The 18,763-nt window shown below is 48.6% G+C and overlaps 1 protein-coding gene across 3 annotated transcripts in view; it reads left to right on the top strand.

Moving 5' to 3' along the window:
- Positions 1 to 18,763, top strand: part of LOC119453761 (uncharacterized) — a 127,753-nt gene that overhangs the window by 33,964 nt on the left and 75,026 nt on the right. For all 3 annotated transcript variants that reach the window (XM_049668475.1, XM_037715814.2, XM_049668474.1), the window contains one exon: positions 13,893 to 13,948. In XM_049668475.1, the coding sequence (XP_049524432.1) occupies positions 13,893 to 13,948 (56 nt within the window). The remainder of the gene's footprint in view (positions 1 to 13,892; positions 13,949 to 18,763) is intronic.

The following is an 18,763-nucleotide window of genomic DNA, read 5'->3' as shown; positions in this document are numbered from 1 at the left end:
AGTGACGTCACAATGGGTAATCGCTGTGGGTGTCGTTGACAGCGTTCCTTCTCCCGCGTATGTTTACCGGTAAAGATTACGGTTGCGTAAGCTACTCGGAATGGGAAAGTACCCAGCACCATAGGAATCACGTAGTGACGTCACCACGGTCTAGCTACTCATTCAATTCATTCCAGGCCGCCATAGGTAGACCACGGAAAGTAAAGACGGCAGAAGAACTGCGTGAATATAATGTCATTGTGAAGTCATAAAGAGTGTGGTTAAGTACATTTCACTTGTCTCTGGTTTCACTGTCTGTAGAGCCACGTGTGTGAATGCAAGTGACGTCACAAAGGGTAATCGTTGTGGGTGTCGTTTACAGCTTCACTGACCAACCACCTTCCTAGCGTGGATTGAAGCCACAGTTTTTTTACCACCTTTGCATGGGAAAGGGGGCTTGTGTACGTGGTTCACTTTACAAAATGGAAGGTGCGTCGGTGGTAATGAAGAGTTGGTAGTAAAGTAAAAAAAAAGAGAACAAGTGCTCGTCCGCGTCTGTCGTGTCTTCTTCATGTGTATGTGTATTTATTTGCGGTATATGTGAAAGTAGCAAAACAGACGGTCCTTGCGATCGAACTAATTGGCAACAATAGAGACTGCTGGCATACGCCTAACAGGGTCCTGACCACGTTGACGTTGATACTGAACAGCGCTGATGTCATTTCCGCTGGCGTCGATAGAACTTAAAATTAAATCCTGTGGTTGCACGTACCAATGCCACGACCTGATTGTGAGGGTCGCCTTAGTGGGAGGGACTCCGAAATAATTTCGATCACCTGGGGTTCTTAACGCGCATGCAATGCACGGTACACGGACGTTTCTGCATTTCGCTCCCAGGGTAATGCGGCTGCTACGGCCGCGATTTGGTCCCGAGACCGCGTACTTCGCAGCGCATCATCAAAGCCACTAAGCTACCACGGCGGGTAATGGAACTTCCTCGAGGGCCGCTTCCTGAAAGGTAGCGAACAAGGGACGCCAAGTTGGTAGTGTAATGAGCTGGCAAAATGAAGAGTTGGAGGACGCTACGAAAAACGGACATTTTTGCTGAGATGAAATGTGAGCGGACTACGATTTTTCGGCAATGTCTTTTCGAAAGCTATACAAAATAAGAGCATAGGCCGTAAAACAAGCCGTCATCTTGGGAAAAACGGGAAGTTGATAATTCGAAACGGTGCCAACTTTCACCGGGTCGTGCCGGGTACCTGGTGGCGAACATGATGGCCAAGTATGACGATCTCTCGGCGGCGGAACCAGCATTAGAGATAGTTCATTTGAAGAACGGCGCTGTGAAATACATTGAGAATAGTCGATGGTCCTTGCAAATGACTCGTAGAATGCAGTAAAAAACGAAAACTTTGTTTGCAAAAGTAAGTAGACCACTTGAAATCATGGAGACTGGATTCAACACTAGTTCAAATGATCTTGGGGTACTGCACAACGCAAAGGACATGATTTACAACTGATAGAGCCCCATCTGAATATACAATATACATACTACAATTATAATATGATTAAACAGCCGCCATAACGATCATTGCATTCTACCGGCGCTAACACATTGGGCAGCAACTTGGAAGTTAACAAAGAACCGCGAGAACAAATTAAGGGCCGTTCAAATAGCGATAGAGCGAAACATTTTAGGCCTATAGCATTAACAGACAGTAAGAAAGCGGTGTGGATCAGAAAGCAAACGGGGACAGCCGATATTCTAATTCACATTAAGAGAAGAAAATGGGGCTGGGCAGGCCATGTGATGCGTAGGATGGATGTCCGGTGGACCATTAGAGTTACCGATTGGGTAACAAGAGAAGGAAAGCGCCGTCGAGGACGGCAGAAAACTAGGTGGGCTGATGAAGTTAGGAAATTTGCAAGCGCAAGTTGGAATCAGCTAGCACAAGATGTGGGTAATTGCAGATAGCAGGGATAGGCCTTCGCCCTTCAGGGGACATAAATATAGGCTGATGATTGATTACACTTCACCGGGAAATGCCCGGAAATGCCTGCTTGGCGAGTCGTGTATGGCTGAATACGCAGGAACCCACCACCACCATCTGCAGTGGCTGAATCGTCGCTTGTATTTCGTTATAGGTAGGCATTTGAATTCTATATGTAGCTTAGAACTTTTGTAGTTTTTGGCCGCTGATCCCTTACCTTCTGTGTTCAAAGTTTGTTGTGCCTTGATGCGCGATGGGTGTTGATGTGTCCACGTACCGCGCGCGGATCGGCACTTTTCTCACTCACAGTCAGCGAGTAAGCGCCCGAAATAGTTGCTTTAGCTCTGAAGCAAACTTTGTCCGCTCTGTTTGCCCTAGACCTTGCCTGTTACTATCCTTGTTTCTTGCTTTGCTATTGCTTTGTGCCGGAGATGTGGAGTCGAACCCCGTTCCCAAGATGGATGACGTTCTTTCCCTAGTCAATTAATGCCACGCTGAAACTATGGAAATACTAAAGGAAATGCAACAAAACATCACTGGCATTGAAACTAGGGTAACAGTCATTGAGGGCACGTTGGGTGGTGTAGCTCAAATAGAAACCTACTGCAAGGGTATGAGCGACTCAGTAAAAGAAGTCAAGACGAGCATAGCCAGAGTAAATGAAGAACTTGGCGATGTTGTTGATGACATGAATAACAGAATGCGAAGGAACAACCTGCTTGTCAAGGGCCTTCCTGAAACAGAAAATGAAAACTACGCAATAGCAGAGAGCATCGTCAAAGAATTCTTTTCGGCTCACCTTAATCTAACTCTCGGAGACATAGAACGTGCCCATAGGATTGGCCAACGCCGGACTGGTTTCAATCGTCCTATTATCATTAAGTTTCTCAACTTCAAATCAAAAACAGATGCACTGCGCAACGCTTTCAAACTAAAGAATCTTGTCTCACCCAAAGTATGGCTGGAAGAAGACTTCTCTCCTAAGATCCAGCTGGCACGTAAAAAGCTTCGAGACTTTGCCAAGGAAAACCGCAAGGAAAACGAGCGTTTTACGCTCCGTTTTAACCTTCTGAACATGCAGGATCGCACCTATCGGTACGACTCGTTGTCTAAGTATGTCGTTCCAGTGAGTAAACAAAAGCAAGCCTTGCATGAATGACCAGCCACAGTGGTTCACTACAAACTAACAGCGCATAAAGTTACATTGCTGCTGGCAAACTTCCGAAGCCTACTTAAGAAAGTTGACATCTTAAAAACTCTGATACTTGCGTGTGATGCAGATATCATAATCGGTACAGAAACGTGGCTCACCGAGCATATTGCTGATAATGAACTATCGTTGCCGAAGTCATTTGTTGTCTTTCGCAAAGACGGAAAAGTGTCACGGGGAGGTGGCGTAATCACTGCTGTCAAAAAGGAATTTCAGTCGTCTCTTATTCCTGTGAACTCGCCGCTTGAAATGATTTGGATTGTTACGCGTCATTGTCATGTGCACTGTGTTATTGGTTCGTGCTATCGACCTCCTGTTAGCCAGCCCGATTTTGTCGATCTTTTCAACGATGCTATCGAACAGGTCACAAATAAGTTCCCAAATGCCATACTTGTTTTGGCCGGTGATTTTAATTATCCTGCAATAGAGTGGTTGACACCTTCTGTTCTCGGTATCAATAATCGCCAAGAATACCTTCACTTTCTGCATACTGTACACCTTCGTAACCTTTCCCAATTGGTAAAAAACCCTACACGAGGCGAAAATATTCTAGATCTGATATTTACTAACCATCCTGAATACGGAAGCGTTCGTGTTCTCGAGGAAATAAGTGATCATAGGGCCGTTCACTGCACTCTGGAGCTACCACGCCCAAAGAAAACAAAAGAAATGAAAACAATACTTGACTATGCTCGCGCAGATATCGACAAAATGAACCGCATGTTCACGGCTTTCTTGGCCGAATTCCTAATCAATTTCGCTAGCCGATCCGTGAACCAGAACTGGTCTTTGTATAGAGACAACCTTAAAAAAATTGAAGATTGCTGCGTGCCTAAACTAACTCTCCCGTCCAAAGTGGACGATCCTTGGTTCACACGTGATGTGAAGAGAACCATTAACAAGAAAAAACGGGCGTTTAGAAAAGCTTCGACATCAAATATCAATCTAGACTGGGAAAACTACAAAAGGCTGTCAAAATTTACGGTTACCTCAATTAATGAAGCTAAAAACAAATACTTTAACTGTACTCTTCCCAACCTGATGATTACCGACCCTGAAAAATTTTGGCGAGTAGTAAACCCGAAAGAAAAGCAATCCCGGGTACAACTCAAATGTGGAAATGGTGACCTGCTGTCGACAGAAGAATCTGCCGAAAATTTTAATCAGCATTTTACTTCAGTTTCTCAGAAGAGCTGCCGCTACAAACTACTATGCTTCAAGTGCAAGCAATTTCGCACGAGTTTTCAACTATCTCGACAACAGAATCAGGCGTAGCAGGTGCAATAGAGAGGCTACCATGCAAAACGTGCCCTGGACCGGATGGCATCAGTGCAAAACTTTTGAAGCTAACATCAGATAACTCATCTTACATTTTATCACTAATATTCCAGCAGTCACTGGACACTGGGTGTCTTCCTGATGAGTGGAAGATTGCGCATGTCATTCCTTGCTTTAAATCTGGAGACAAGCACTTAGCTAACAATTACCGTCCTATTTCTCTTACGTCTATTTGCTGCAAACTTCTTGAACATATCATTTACAGTCACATAATGTCTCACATTGAATCTAATAAGTTACTTTTTGAAAACCAACACGGCTTTCAGAAAAACAGATCCTGTAACACCCAGTTGTTTGAGCTAGTAACCGACTTACACAACTCCATCAATAGTTCATTTTTCATCGAGGCAATTTTTATTGACTTCTCTAAAGCATTCGATCGCGTCCCTCACCAACGTCTACTCACAAAACTACGTAGCCTACAGCTAGATGACAAAACCTTTATGTGGATTAAGGGTTTTTTTAGTAACAGACTTCAGAGTGTTAAAATCGATGAGTATGTATCTAACCACACGCATGTCAAGTCGGGAGTCCCACAAGGATCAGTTTTGGGACTGTTATTATTTTTAATCTACATAAATGATATAGCGACCAACATGCAGTGTTCCATACGTCTTTTTGCAGACGACTGCGTAATATATAAAGAAATAACAAACCAGAATGACACATTGACCCTGCAATCTGACTTAACGACTCTTTCAGAATGGTGCAGTAAATGGCAGATGAAAATTAACACTGAGAAAACTAAACACGTTAAATTTGGTCCCAGTCTCAATTTATTGCCTAACGAATACCTAATTAACTATTCTGCAGTAGAATCAATTTCATCGATTAAATACTTAGCAGTCCTGTTCAAATACAATCTAAAATGGAATTATCATGTAGAATTAATCACTAGCAAAGCATTTAGAAAGCTTGGCGTTCTAAAACGTCGCCTGCGCCTTTCTAATTCAGGCACTAAACTTCAGGCATTTAATTCGCTAATTAAACCATCATTAGAGTACGCGTCCAAATATGGCATCCCCATCAAGCTTACCTTACCGACATGCTGGAATCCATTCAAAGTAAATCCGCTAGATTCATCTCGTCCTCGTGTTCTAGTTATCACAGTGTGTCATTCATAAAAAGAACACTTGGCATTTTACCGCTCGTGATACGGAGAAAGTATTCGAGATTATCCTTTTTTTCATAGTTTTTATCACAGTGACAGTGCCTTTTCACGCAAATTCATTCATCCAGCAGCCCACATCTCCGCGCGTATTGACCACGACCTCAAGGTCTACCCACCATTTTCTCGGACTAAGAAACATTTACACTCACCTCTAGTTTTATCAATAAATGACTGGAACGCCTTCCGAAATCCATCACCAACATTAAGGAATCATCTTCTTTTCAATCGGCTTTACTAACCTACCTTAATGAGAAAACCTGGCATACCAGCTTATCATTTCTACACAGCCATATTATCCTGCTTGCACGCCTTACTACCTTTGAACTCTGTCCTACATTTTCTGTATTATTCTAAAAGTGTTGTAGCTCTATCTTGTATTATTGCATTATATAACAATTACTTCATGCCACTACTAGATGCACTGTATCTCCTAAATGTTTTGATCATTTGTGTTCTTAATTTGCGTTTTGTTGTTCATGCTTATAACCCAGTTTTGAAGTTTCTTGTTGTTATCCCCCCCCCCTCCCCTATGTAATGCCCGATTCTGGGCCCTTAGGGTAAATAAATGAAAAAAAATGAAAGCTTGATACTCCTTGCCTCAAGTAATACAGAGGGGTTCCTTTAGAGAAGCCGCATGCCATCCGTTTCGGAATCAAGCCATATTTTTGAGAAAGAAATGATTTGAAATCCCGGTTTGAGGCTATGACGTTAATTACTTGCGCCAACGACAAAAATGAGCGCAATGACTGAAAATATTGGTGGTTAGGTGGAACTTGGCAGCTGCAATCAACTTGACAGCTGCAATCAACTTGGCAGCTGCAATCATACTGAAATGACTCTAGAGGAAAGACGACCAGCAAGAAAAAATTTAGAAGCGAGGGGACAAGCGCCCAGGGCGTAATCGAGTGCAGAGATCATCCGCACAAGCATTGTACCTAAAGCGGTTTATTTAAACGTCACATGCTTAGAGACACAAGTGTCTTCGGCAACTAATTCAAACATGTTGGAGAAACCCTTTCATTCTTTTTCTCCCAATTCGCCTCCCTCCGCCGCCAATGTCCCTTTCTCATATTTACCGTCGCATCACTTGCACATCACTTCTAGCATAGCACGTTAGGGAACATAACAGCGAGCACAAGTTTCCTTATGTCGTTCAAAAGTGCCACAATGCGTGCACTTCTAATTTTATTTCTTCAAGAGGGACAACCTTAACGAATGACAAGAGATGAGTCTTGCTGCAGCACGTGCTGCGGCATGCATGACATGTTTCGTCTACTCGAACACCTGCATATTCATTGTAGATAAGTTCTCCCCGATCTTTAAATAGTGACACGTACACATGTTTATCTTTCACCGGTAGCCGCTTTCAACATTGGCTGACAAATGTTAAACGTTATCGCTCGGCGCAGGACGCGCCTGCATTGGAAGCTTCTCGGACGTTATCAATGCTTCTATCCGTCGTCTGTGGTCACCGACGCCCATGTAATCTGATTGTATGAGCGACGCGAATTGTCTAGAACTTTCTGGAAGACACGCGGGCATCAGGGATTAATCTGGAACCTTCGATGACTCAGGTATAAAAGCCGACGCGTTTCGCCGCTGATCAGATTTTCGACGATCGCCGACTGTGTTCGCCGCTATCGTTGTGCTTTGAGTGTACCTTGCTTTTGTGGGCACAGGTTCGCCCAATAAACAACCAGTTTCATCGTACACAGTTTTACGACTGTTTTCTTCAGCGTCACTACTACGTGACATCTGGTGGAGGTGCTAGTTCGTTCATGCACCGAACGCCCCCGCAAAGCCGCGACCCAAGCCCGAAACCGGAGAACGAGACCAACGTCGCCAAGGACCAGCGAGCTAGCCGTAGGCAGCAAGGACTTGTGCCGGAGTTCGGACTTCTTCCCGAAAAGACCACTGCAATCAAGGCCAAGTCAACGACCAAAATGGCAGCACCAGCGTCCCCCATCCTGCTGCAGCAACCTCGGGAGCCACCGACTTTTCGTGGATCATCGGCTGAAGACCCTGAAACCTGGCTGGAGACATACGAGAGGACCGCGACGTTCAACAAATGGAGCGACGACGACAAGCTGCGCCATGTGTATTTTTCATTAGATGATGCTGCTCGGACCTGGTTTGAGAACAGAGAGACCACCCTGGTGAGGTGGGACCTATTTCGTGAGAACTTCATGAGGACTTTCACGAATGTCGTGCGAAAAGAAAGGGCCGAAGTTTTATTAGAAACCAGAGTGCAATTGCCGAACGAGAACATCGCAATCTTCACGGAGGAGATGACTCGCCTCTTCCGCCACGCCGACCCCGATATGTCAGAGGAAAAGAAAGTTCGGTTCTTGATGCGGGACGTCAAAGAGCATCTATTCACTGGATTGATGCGCAACCCGCCCAAGACTGTGGCAGAATTTGTTTCGGAGGCCACAACCATCGAGAAGACCCTTGAAATGCGAGCCAGGCAATACAACCGCCGTGCACTGACAAACTACGCCGAAGCTCAAGCTCTAGGCGCCGACGACCTGCACGAGACGATCAGAGCGGTTGTACGGGAAGAACTACAGAAATTATTCCCAACATCGCATCCTCAGGTGACTTCAATCGCTGAAATAGTTAAAGAAGAGGTTCAGCGATCACTGGAAGTGCCAGAAGTTCCGGTATCGCCTCAACCACAGCCGCAAGCGATGACCTACGCCGCCGTCGCCCGTCGTCAAGGCCCCCCTCCGCGCTCGCGCCAGGGCCCCGTAACGCCGCAGTTCCGTCGTCCACCGCCGCCGCCGCCAGCACGCCCGCCCGTCGCCCAGCGCAGCTCCCAGCGGAAGACGGACATTTGGCGCGCCCCCGACCACCGCCCGCTCTGCTATCACTGCGGGGAAGCCGGCCATGTCTACCGCCGATGCCCATACCGCGAGATGGGCCTACGAGGGTTCGCCGTCAACGCGCCACGTCCACAGCTTGGCGAGCGACCACGTGACATCGCCGACTACCTTGCCGGAGCCCAGTGGCAACCACGACGGCCCTCACGCTCGCCGTCACCAGGCCGCTACATCTCGCCGCATCGCCGCCTGTATGCCGGCCCAACCCGGGGCCGATCTCCCAGCCCATACCCGGGAAACTAAAAGCAGCAACCGATGGAGGTGCGGTTGCTGTACGACGCAATGCCGAAGATCCTCCGCCGCCGACGACGACGACGATTCGCGAATCATCACGACGAGATATCAGCACGCCGCCTAGCAACAGCCTTGACAGCACATCGCCGCCGAACGAAGACCTTCCGACGCGACGTAGCAGCAGCAGAGCAAGCCGACGCAGCCGTGATCCGACGCCACGAATTAACCGCAACGCCAGACGCCGGTCTACCGATCTAGACGTGCTCATCGATGGTCATAACGTCACCGCTCTCGTCGACACTGGCGCCGACTATTCAGTTTTCAGTGGCGAGTTCGCCGCCAAGTTAAAGAAGGTGCAGACGGCCTGGCAAGGACCCGATATACGAACAGCGGGAGGTCACCTAATAACGCCGGCTGGAATCTGCACAGCGCGAGTCACGGTAAACAACCGCACTTACCCGGCGAGCTTCGTAATCCTGCAGCACTGCTCCAGGGACGTCATCCTAGGCATGGACTTTCTACACCAACATGGTGCAGTCATCGACTTAAGGTCCAAGTCGATAACGCTTTCAACACACAAAGCGATACCGCCGGATACATGCATCAGTTACCATGCCTTGAATGTGCTTGAAGAACAAGTCACCGTTCCGCCTCACTCCAGCGTAATGATTTCCGTCGGTACGGAAGTGCCTGCAGACATGGAGGGCGTCATCGAGGGCGATCATCACTTACTGCTGTACCGTGAAATTTGCGTCGCTAGAGGCATAGCTGAGCTACGTGCAGGGAAAGCAACGGTGATGCTCACGAACTTCAGCCCCGAATACAAGCACATTAACAAAGGCACCACGGTTGCCTACATCGACGAAATAGTACAAGCCAGCAGTGCTTTCGCCTTCACGGATTCCAGTGCACCCGCAACGACGACTATAATACCTGAAGCAACTTTCAACGTTAATCAGAACCTTCCCAGGCATAAGAAAGAACAACTAAAAGCTCTGCTCCTGCAATACAAGGATTGCTTCTCGTCGTCGTCAAAAGTTCGACAAACCCCTGTCGCCAAGCACCGAATCATAACCGACGAAAATGTCCGCCCACTGCGTCAGAGCCCGTACCGAGTTTCGGCACGCGAACGCGAGGCCATAAGGCAACAAGTCGACGAAATGCTACGCGACGACATCATCCAGCCGTCCAAGAGTCCGTGGGCGTCCCCCGTGGTGTTAGTGAAGAAGAAGGATGGAACCCTACGTTTCTGCGTCGATTATCGTCGCCTCAACAAGGTCACGAAGAAGGACGTATACCCCCTTCCACGGATTGACGACGCCTTGGATCGACTATACAACGCAAAGTATTTTTCGTCGATGGACCTCAAAACCGGCTACTGGCAAATCGAAGTCGACGAGAGGGACCGGGAGAAGACGGCCTTTATAAGACCAGACGGACTGTTCGAGTTCAAGGTCATGCCGTTTGGTCTTTGCTCGGCATCTGCGACTTTCCAACGCGTCATGGATACAGTACTGGCAGGCTTGAAGTGGCAGACTTGCCTCGTCTATTTGGACGACGTCGTTGTGTTTGCCTCAAGCTTCGAAGAACACCTGCGGCGCCTTGAAACAGTTCTTCAAGCAATCAAAACCTCCGGACTCACGTTAAAGCCAGAAAAGTGCCGCTTCGCATATGAGGAGCTCTTGTTTTTGGGCCACGTCATCAACAAGTCTGGAGTGCGCCCCGACCCTCAGAAAACTGCGGCCATCTCCAACTTTCCTCTGCCCGCTGACAAGAAGGCAGTGCGTAGATTTCTGGGACTGTGCGCCTATTACAGGCGCTTCGTCAAGGATTTTTCACGGATCGCCGAGCCACTGACGTACCTCACGAAGGCCGACGTCGAGTTCAAGTGGGAGATGCCGCAAATCGAAGCATTTGAAGAACTGAAGCGACGCCTACAATCGCCGCCCATCCTTGCGCATTTCGACGAAAATGCCGATACCGAAGTCCACACCGACGCAAGCGGCGTAGGACTCGGCGCCGTGCTTGTGCAGAGGACTGATGGACTAGAAAGGGTTGTAAGTTACGCTAGCCGGTCGCTATCGAAGGCGGAAGCAAATTATTCCACAACAGAAAAGGAGTGCCTCGCCATCATCTGGGCTACATCAAAGTTTCGCCCCTACCTCTATGGCAGGCCCTTTAAAGTTGTGAGCGACCACCACGCCTTGTGTTGGCTAGCTAACTTGAAGGATCCTTCAGGTCGCCTCGCACGATGGAGTCTGAGACTTCAAGAATTCGACATCACCGTCGTTTACAAGTCCGGGCGAAAGCACTCTGACGCCGACTACTTGTCTCGCGCCCCCGTCGAACCGCCGCCACAGGATGACCAGGATGACGACACTTTCTTGGGACCCATCAGTGCCGACGAATTCGCCGAACAACAGCGAGCCGACCCGGAACTAAGGAACCTTGTAGATTACCTGGAAGGCAAGACCGTCACTGTGCCGAAGGTGTTCAGGCGAGGATTGGCGTCGTTTTTCTTGCAAAACGACATTCTCCTAAAGAAGAACTTCTCGCCTCTCCGAGCCAACTACCTCCTCGTGGTACCCTCAGCATTGCGTCCAGAGGTTCTGCAAGCTCTCCATGACGACGCAACGGCTGGACACCTCGGTTTTTCCCGCACGCTCGCAAGGATACAAGAAAAATACTACTGGCCTCGCCTCTCTGCCGACGTCGCCCATTACGTAAGGACATGCCGAGACTGTCAGCGACGCAAAACACCGCCGACAAGGCCAGCCGGACTTCTACAGCCGATCGAGCCACCTCGCCGACCGTTCCAGCAGATTGGGATGGACTTACTGGGGCCTTTTCCGACGTCGACGTCCGGGAATAAATGGATCGTCGTAGCTACGGACTACCTCACCCGCTACGCCGAAACAAAAGCCTTGCCCAAAGGCAGTGCTGCCGAGGTAGCCCGATTCTTCGTTGAGAACATCCTCCTGCGTCACGGTGCCCCAGAAGTCCTCATCACCGACAGAGGTACTGCCTTTACGGCAGAACTAACTCAAGCCATCCTGCGATACAGCCACACAAGCCATCGCCGGACCACCGCCTACCACCCGCAGACGAATGGCCTCACCGAGCGCCTAAATAAGACCATCGCCGACATGCTGGCAATGTACGTCGACGTCGAACACAAGACGTGGGATGCCATCCTTCCGTACGTGACCTTCGCATACAACACGGCCGTGCAAGAAACGACGCACATGGCGCCGTTCAACCTGGTCTACGGAAGGAACCCGGCAACGACGCTTGACGCCATGCTACCGGACGTCACCGACGAAGAAAATCTCGACGTTGCCACCTATTTGCAGCGTGCCGAAGAAGGTCGACAGCTCGCCCGCCTGCGCATCAAGAACCAGCAGAGGACCGACAGCCGACACTACAACCTTCGACGACGCTACGTCGAGTACCAGCCCGGTGACCGTGTTTGGGTCTGGACTCCGATACGCCGACGAGGACTTAGCGAGAAGCTGTTACGTCGCTATTTCGGACCATATAAGATCACCCGACGTATTGGCGCACTGGACTATGAGGTCGTGCCAGACGGCATTTCGCAATCACAGCGGCGCCGGGCACGACCTGAAGTCATCCACGTGGTGCGTCTTAAGCCTTTCTACGCCCGCTGACAAACTTAGGTACTTTGTTACTTTGTTATTGTTTTTTGTTATTTTGTTTATTACGCATGGTTTTGTTTTCGCTTTCGTGTTTGTTTGTAGCATCGGGACGATGCTTTTTAAGGGGAGGGTATTGACACGTACACATGTTTATCTTTCACCGGTAGCCGCTTTCAACATTGGCTGACAAATGTTAAACGTTATCGCTCGGCGCAGGACGCGCCTGCATTGGAAGCTTCTCGGACGTTATCAATGCTTCTATCCGTCGTCTGTGGTCACCGACGCCCATGTAATTTGATTGTATGAGCGACGCGAATTGTCTAGAACTTTCTGGAAGACACGCGGGCATCAGGGATTAATCTGGAACCTTCGATGACTCAGGTATAAAAGCCGACGCGTTTCGCCGCTGATCAGATTTTCGACGATCGCCGACTGTGTTCGCCGCTATCGTTGTGCTTTGAGTGTACCTTGCTTTTGTGGGCACAGGTTCGCCCAATAAACAACCAGTTTCATCGTACACAGTTTTACGACTGTTTTCTTCAGCGTCACTACTACGTGACAATAGTCATGCGATAACCGTTAGATAACAGCACACCAAATCGGAGATTATCTAAACCTGTAAGAAGCTTTGTGGAATAAGCGCGGCCTCTGAAATCACACCAGCGCAGAGGGGAGCCGAGGTGACCTCAGAGGTCATGGACAAACCCAACGTGTTCACGCAAGCCAGCGCTGCCAAGGACACGAAGACTGATTCCTTGCGGTGACACGGACAGGTGCAGTACCGGCCGCTGTCGGAATGGAAGCATATTTTACTTTTTCCGCTTTCAAAGCGACGTGTGAACCAGCAAACGACGAAAACTGCTACCCCCTCTCTGACGCCGAGAAGCGGCAAGAGAGGGCAGCAGTGCCATAGGTGGTCACTCGCTCCCAAGGGCCACGCTTGAGCACGTCAATGACTCTGATACCCCCTCCCTCCGTGAATTCCTGGCTGGTGGCAGTCATTTCGACCCGGCCTTCTTTCAGCTGAAAACGACAAAGGACGGGAACGATACTGCAGGTTTCTTCTCTCTTACAAACACCTAAACGAGAGATGGGGAAACGGCAAAATAAAAGAGATAGGATTATGGCCGAGGCAGGAGAAAGCATGGTGCCTCCCCCGCATTCTACAAGACGCCACCCTCTCCATGTTGTCCGTGCAGCAGCGGCGGCGCTGTTGCACCAACGCCTTTCTGGGACGCCAGCATTCAACTCGAGGACACAGATGGAGAGAGAAACAGTGAGGCAGGAAAAATATTAGAGACGATGATGCATTCCGGAAAGCGCGTAAAACTACTAAATAATGTTAATCCCATTATTGCGTTTTGGTATTGGAGTGCAATGGCTTTGCTTAGCACATCACTGACAGTTTATTTGAATGCTTTCTTTCAGATCCTGGATACCGCCCCAAGGATGGTTCAAACAACATTGTGAAGAGGGTGAGAAAGGTAAGTTTTTCCAAGTCGAACACGCTTTTATTGGTCAGAGGACAGGGAAACCACGTAAATAAAAACTGATGCTATTCCCCAAGAACATCCTATATAAAGATCCCCGTAAATCGCTTGTCCTGTTTCATCGGACAGGTGGCAATTAGGGTGGCTATATGGGCTTCCTACAATACAGTAGAAGACAAGTGGCAGATACGTGCGGCAGGTTGTCTTTTAGTGGGTAATCAATTTGCCAAGAAGAGCTCCGGCGCAGTCCTATCGGATAATCTCAAGAAGATGTGCGCAGTTTAGCGATTCATCTAGTTCTCAACTCACTGCGAAAGCTGCAGATTGCCGGATTATAATCCGTAGGAGGCAGGAGATCAATCGTAAGTTGCGATGGTGTAAGAAATTTCAGTTTTCCTCCCAAATAAGACAGCGCTGATGATCAATACGAGGAGGTAGCCTGGCAACGATGACGACGGTTCCATAAGACACAGAGCGGACAGAAAGAGGATAACCAGTTTCTAGCTTTATTTGTGCACGCTGTTAGCCGCAGTAACATTTTTCTTTATTTAAGGACAATGCATCGCATGGCTAGTAGTCTTCAAAAATACTTTTGCTTACGGTTCGCCGTTTCAAGGGGCCGAACCGGGAGTACAGTTAGTCGTTAGTGCCGTTGGCGGCTACGTAACTTCGAACGGACAGAGAACGACCATGCCAGCAGAAACGCTGCCAGACGTGGTCGATCGTGCGATATATGTCGAGGCGCCCTGAGGTTAGCCCATCATAACGCTGATGCATAGCAATCAAAGGCCGGCACGACGAGAAACAGGTTATGGCCGCGGGGCTGTAACATAGCGGTATAATATTGCACACAAGAGAACTAGGACGCGCCGTGACGTGCCAGCATACTTGAGGTGGCCGATCAGCGATACTAGTGAATAATCACGGTTTTGTTTATTATCAATGTGTAGGAACTGAGACGACGCGGGAACCCTGGGGCTAGGGTCCATATCAGAGACGTCAGGATGGTCGAAAGGGTAGATAGACGGGCACTTGACGTCCTTCAGCACGCGGCAAGACATACGTTTCACTGTAATTAGGCGAAAGCTCCGTCAATGCCATGGCAGTGATAGGAGCAGTTGTGTCGAATTGAGCGAGGATGCAGTTATTACAGTGGCCAGGCCTTCTCCGGTGTGACCGGGACTGCAGAAGATGTTTGTTACCAAGGTGTTCGTAAGGTAAAATGTCCGCAATATTTGCTGAAATTTCTCCCCAACTTTGCTCAACGCGACAATGCCGGCTGAGAACATAAGGTGTTTGAGATATTCGCCATTGATCCTCACGCCTAATTCGTCACAGTCTAATAGTTTGGATACTTCGTTCTATCATGCAGCGAATAGCATTCCCTTTCTTGCGGAGAATCAAAACAAATGAAAGCGTAGCTATTACTGAGACAGTGTCGAAGTGAATCTGGAGAGTTCCGGATACGTCGCTGAGCCTGAATGTAAATATGGCTGCTACTTTCGTGCTTCAATGCTAAAAGAGTGTTTTCTTAAAAACGTAAGTTGAACAACAGTGCATTCTTACGGCAAGTTTGATGGCGCATATCTCCAAACGGGTGTCATTCTTAAAATTCCTTCCAAGTGAATACACCTTGCAATCTCACCAGTTAGAACTCATAAAATGCAACACGTGCGGTAAACTAATTATTTAGAAAGTTATGCAGTGGATATTTGTTTATTGGTTTATTATGTGGTTAGATTTATCGTGCAAGCAATGACTCCTTCTCTGCACGATGGAACCCAAGGGCTACAATTCTGTTATCTGCAACCGGAAAAAAAAACACAATTCCGTAAAACATAAACATGATCACCCAGTATAATAGAAGGCTGAGGATGGTGCACGGGTGACGACAGCAAATTCTTTTACAGCGCCTAGTTTTCATAATTAGAGATGTTGAGGCATTTGTTTTCTTTCAGCTCGCATGGAAGAATTATAGCCTCCAAAGCGACTGGAAAAATAATCATCCGCAGCACTAGGAGCGGCAAAAAGCTCTAACTAGAACAAAAGACATATAAATGCTCAAAACGCTCTAATTACAAACTTGACGACTGTCAGGTACGGACGCCTCACTTCTATGTGCTACCACCCAATTCATGACGAGTATAAAAAGTCAGGCTATGACGTGCTCAGAGAAACACAGCCTATTAAGCACAAGTTCACAGCGCAGCATTAGTGTTACTGCCTTCCACAGCAGTGCACTGCCAATACAATTATCCACGAAAACTTATCAGTGCACTTGATAGGACCAATCAAGGCGCACCACGAAGATGGGAGCACGAGGCATCCTCGGCTATCAGTTGTGTTCTCTGTAGAATCGGCCGCAGCAGCAGGTTAAATCACGCACATCAGCTCCAGTGGCGCGGATAGACACTAGTATGTTTTATAGCTTCTACCCCCCTATTGTAGAATGAATGAATGAATGAACTTTTATTTCCCTTTTTAAGAAAGGGGAGGGGCCGGGGGGGAGAGAGGGAGGCCTGTGTGCTCCAGTCTTAGCACCTTGTGCTGCCAGACGTCCGCCTACCAATCGTGGTAGGCCTCCGCTACCTCCTCAGCCCACCTCAGGACTCGGTCCTGCAGGGTGGGATCGGAGCTGCGCAGGGCAGTCTCCCACAGCTCCTCGCTACTAATTAATTGTTTGAGGTTGCGGGGGGGATATTTGATGGGGCATTTCCACATTATATGGGAGAGATCTGCTGTTTGGACAGGGCAGAAGCGACACTTGGGTGTCGGGTATGTGTCGGGAAAGAATAAGTTCAAAGTGCGTGGGGTAAGAAAAGTGCGAGTTTGTAGTTGGCGCCACAATATTTCTCTCTGGCGCGTGCTGGACACAGAGAGAGGTGGATACGTTAGGCGTTGGTGTTTGTAATGTGTGGAAATTTCATGGAATGTGATGAGTGCGTCTTTATTGGTCTTTTGTTGGGAGTCATTGGCTTCTGGGGTAAGGCCCACATTTCCGTCCACTCGGTCCGTGAATCCTCGAGCAGCGGCATGAGCCATTTCGTTGCCCGGTAGTCCTTGATGTGCTGGAGTCCAGATGAGAGCGATGTAGTTTTTTGGCGGGTGAGCGACTAGTAGAGAGTGCGCGAGGTTTGTAATGTAGCCGCTACTGAAGTTCCGGATAGCAGTCTTCGAGTCACTGATGATGACCTCGCAATCAGGTAGCCCCGATGCGAGTGCAATGGCGGCCTCTTCTGCGTCGCCCGCTGAGGTGGTCCTGACTGATGCTGAACGAACAGTGTTGCCCTGCTTGTCTACGACCGCTAAAGCATAACGATGTTTAGTTTTATAGGCTGCGGCGTCCACGTAGTAAACTCCTTCTGCCTGTCCATAGCTGCGTTGTAGCGCCTTGGCTCGAAGTTTCCGGCGTTCGACGTGAAATTCGGGATGCATGTTTCTGGGTAGGGGTTGGATGTGGTATTGGCCGTGTATGTTCGGAGGAAGTTGATGTCGTTGTACGCGTAATATCGTCCGCGTACAGTGAGAATCTGAGGTCGGGAATCTTCTTTAGAGCGAAAGCTAAAGGTCGCATAGCTAAATTGAAGAGGAGGGGGGAGAGTACTGCCCCTTGGGGCGTACCAGTGCTTCCTAAACGTATCTGACCTGATTGTTCGCTGCCTAATTGGAGCGCTGCAGTGCGCTTCGTCAGGAAGCTGCATATATAACGGTAGATTCGCTCTCCACAGTTTACACTGTTACGTTCGCGTAGAATGGCCAAGTGGGACACATTATTGAAGGCTCCCTTGAGGTCGAGGCCCAGCAACGCTTTTGTGTCGCGTGCGTCGCTCGGTTCAATGATATCTTGTTTGAGCCTTAGCATGACATCCTGGCAAGAAAGAGACTTGCGAAATCCAGTCATTTCTGAGGGGAAAAAGCGATGATCTTCGATGTATTTGGAAAGGCGTAGGTGGATTACGTGCTCCAAGATCTTCCCTATGCATGAGGTGAGAGAGATGGGACGGAAGTTATCAATGTGAATTGGCTTATTCGGTTTGGGAATGAAGATCACCTTGGCTGCTTTCCATTGTTGGGGTATCTCGCCCTCTTCGAGACAGTGGTTGTAATACTCGGTGAGTTTGCGTATGGATTGCTCATCGAGGTTGCGAAGCGTCTTATTTGTCACAGAGTCTGGACCTGGTGCCGTGGTAGTTCGCACTTGGTTGAGGGCATGTCGAACCTCCGCTTCTGTGATGGCGCTGCAAAGTTCCTCATTGGGTTCACCAGTATAGTCGGGCATGGGGATTTGCGTAGGAGGGGGCATATGTTTGGAAGCCAAGTTACTGAACATTGTCGGCAGGTCCGCTGCATGTTCATGTAGCAGTTTATTGATCTGGTGGTTATTATGCGTCCTAGATGTGGTGGGGTCGAGCAGGTGCCGGAGCAATTGCCAGGTCTTTTTAGTGCTAAGATGACCATGCGCTCCTTCGCAAACCTGAGTCCATTGCTGTGCTCTCAATTTGATAGCGTATTTTTCAATCTGAGAGTCCAATTTGGCGATTCTGATTCGGAGTTTGTGATTGTAACGGGCTGTTAGCCATTTCCTGAGTAAGGCTTGCTTCGCTTCCCACATGTGTAGGAGCTTCGAATCAATTGTTGCCAAGGGTGTATCTGACGGGAGAGTGGTGGTATGGGCCTCTACATCTGCTTGTAAAGCGTTCGCCCATTGCTCTATGTCGGTAATGTCTTCTTCGTTGGTGTTGGAGCGAGATTTTCTGAATTCCGTCCAATTGGTAAGCCTTAGTGGTTTCATGGCCAGTGGTCTGTGCT

The sequence above is a fragment of the Dermacentor silvarum genome, chromosome 5, assembly GCF_013339745.2.
Source record: "Dermacentor silvarum isolate Dsil-2018 chromosome 5, BIME_Dsil_1.4, whole genome shotgun sequence".
NCBI classification, from domain to species: Eukaryota; Metazoa; Arthropoda; class Arachnida; order Ixodida; family Ixodidae; genus Dermacentor; species Dermacentor silvarum.
This window is presented reverse-complemented; position numbering and strand designations above follow the sequence as displayed.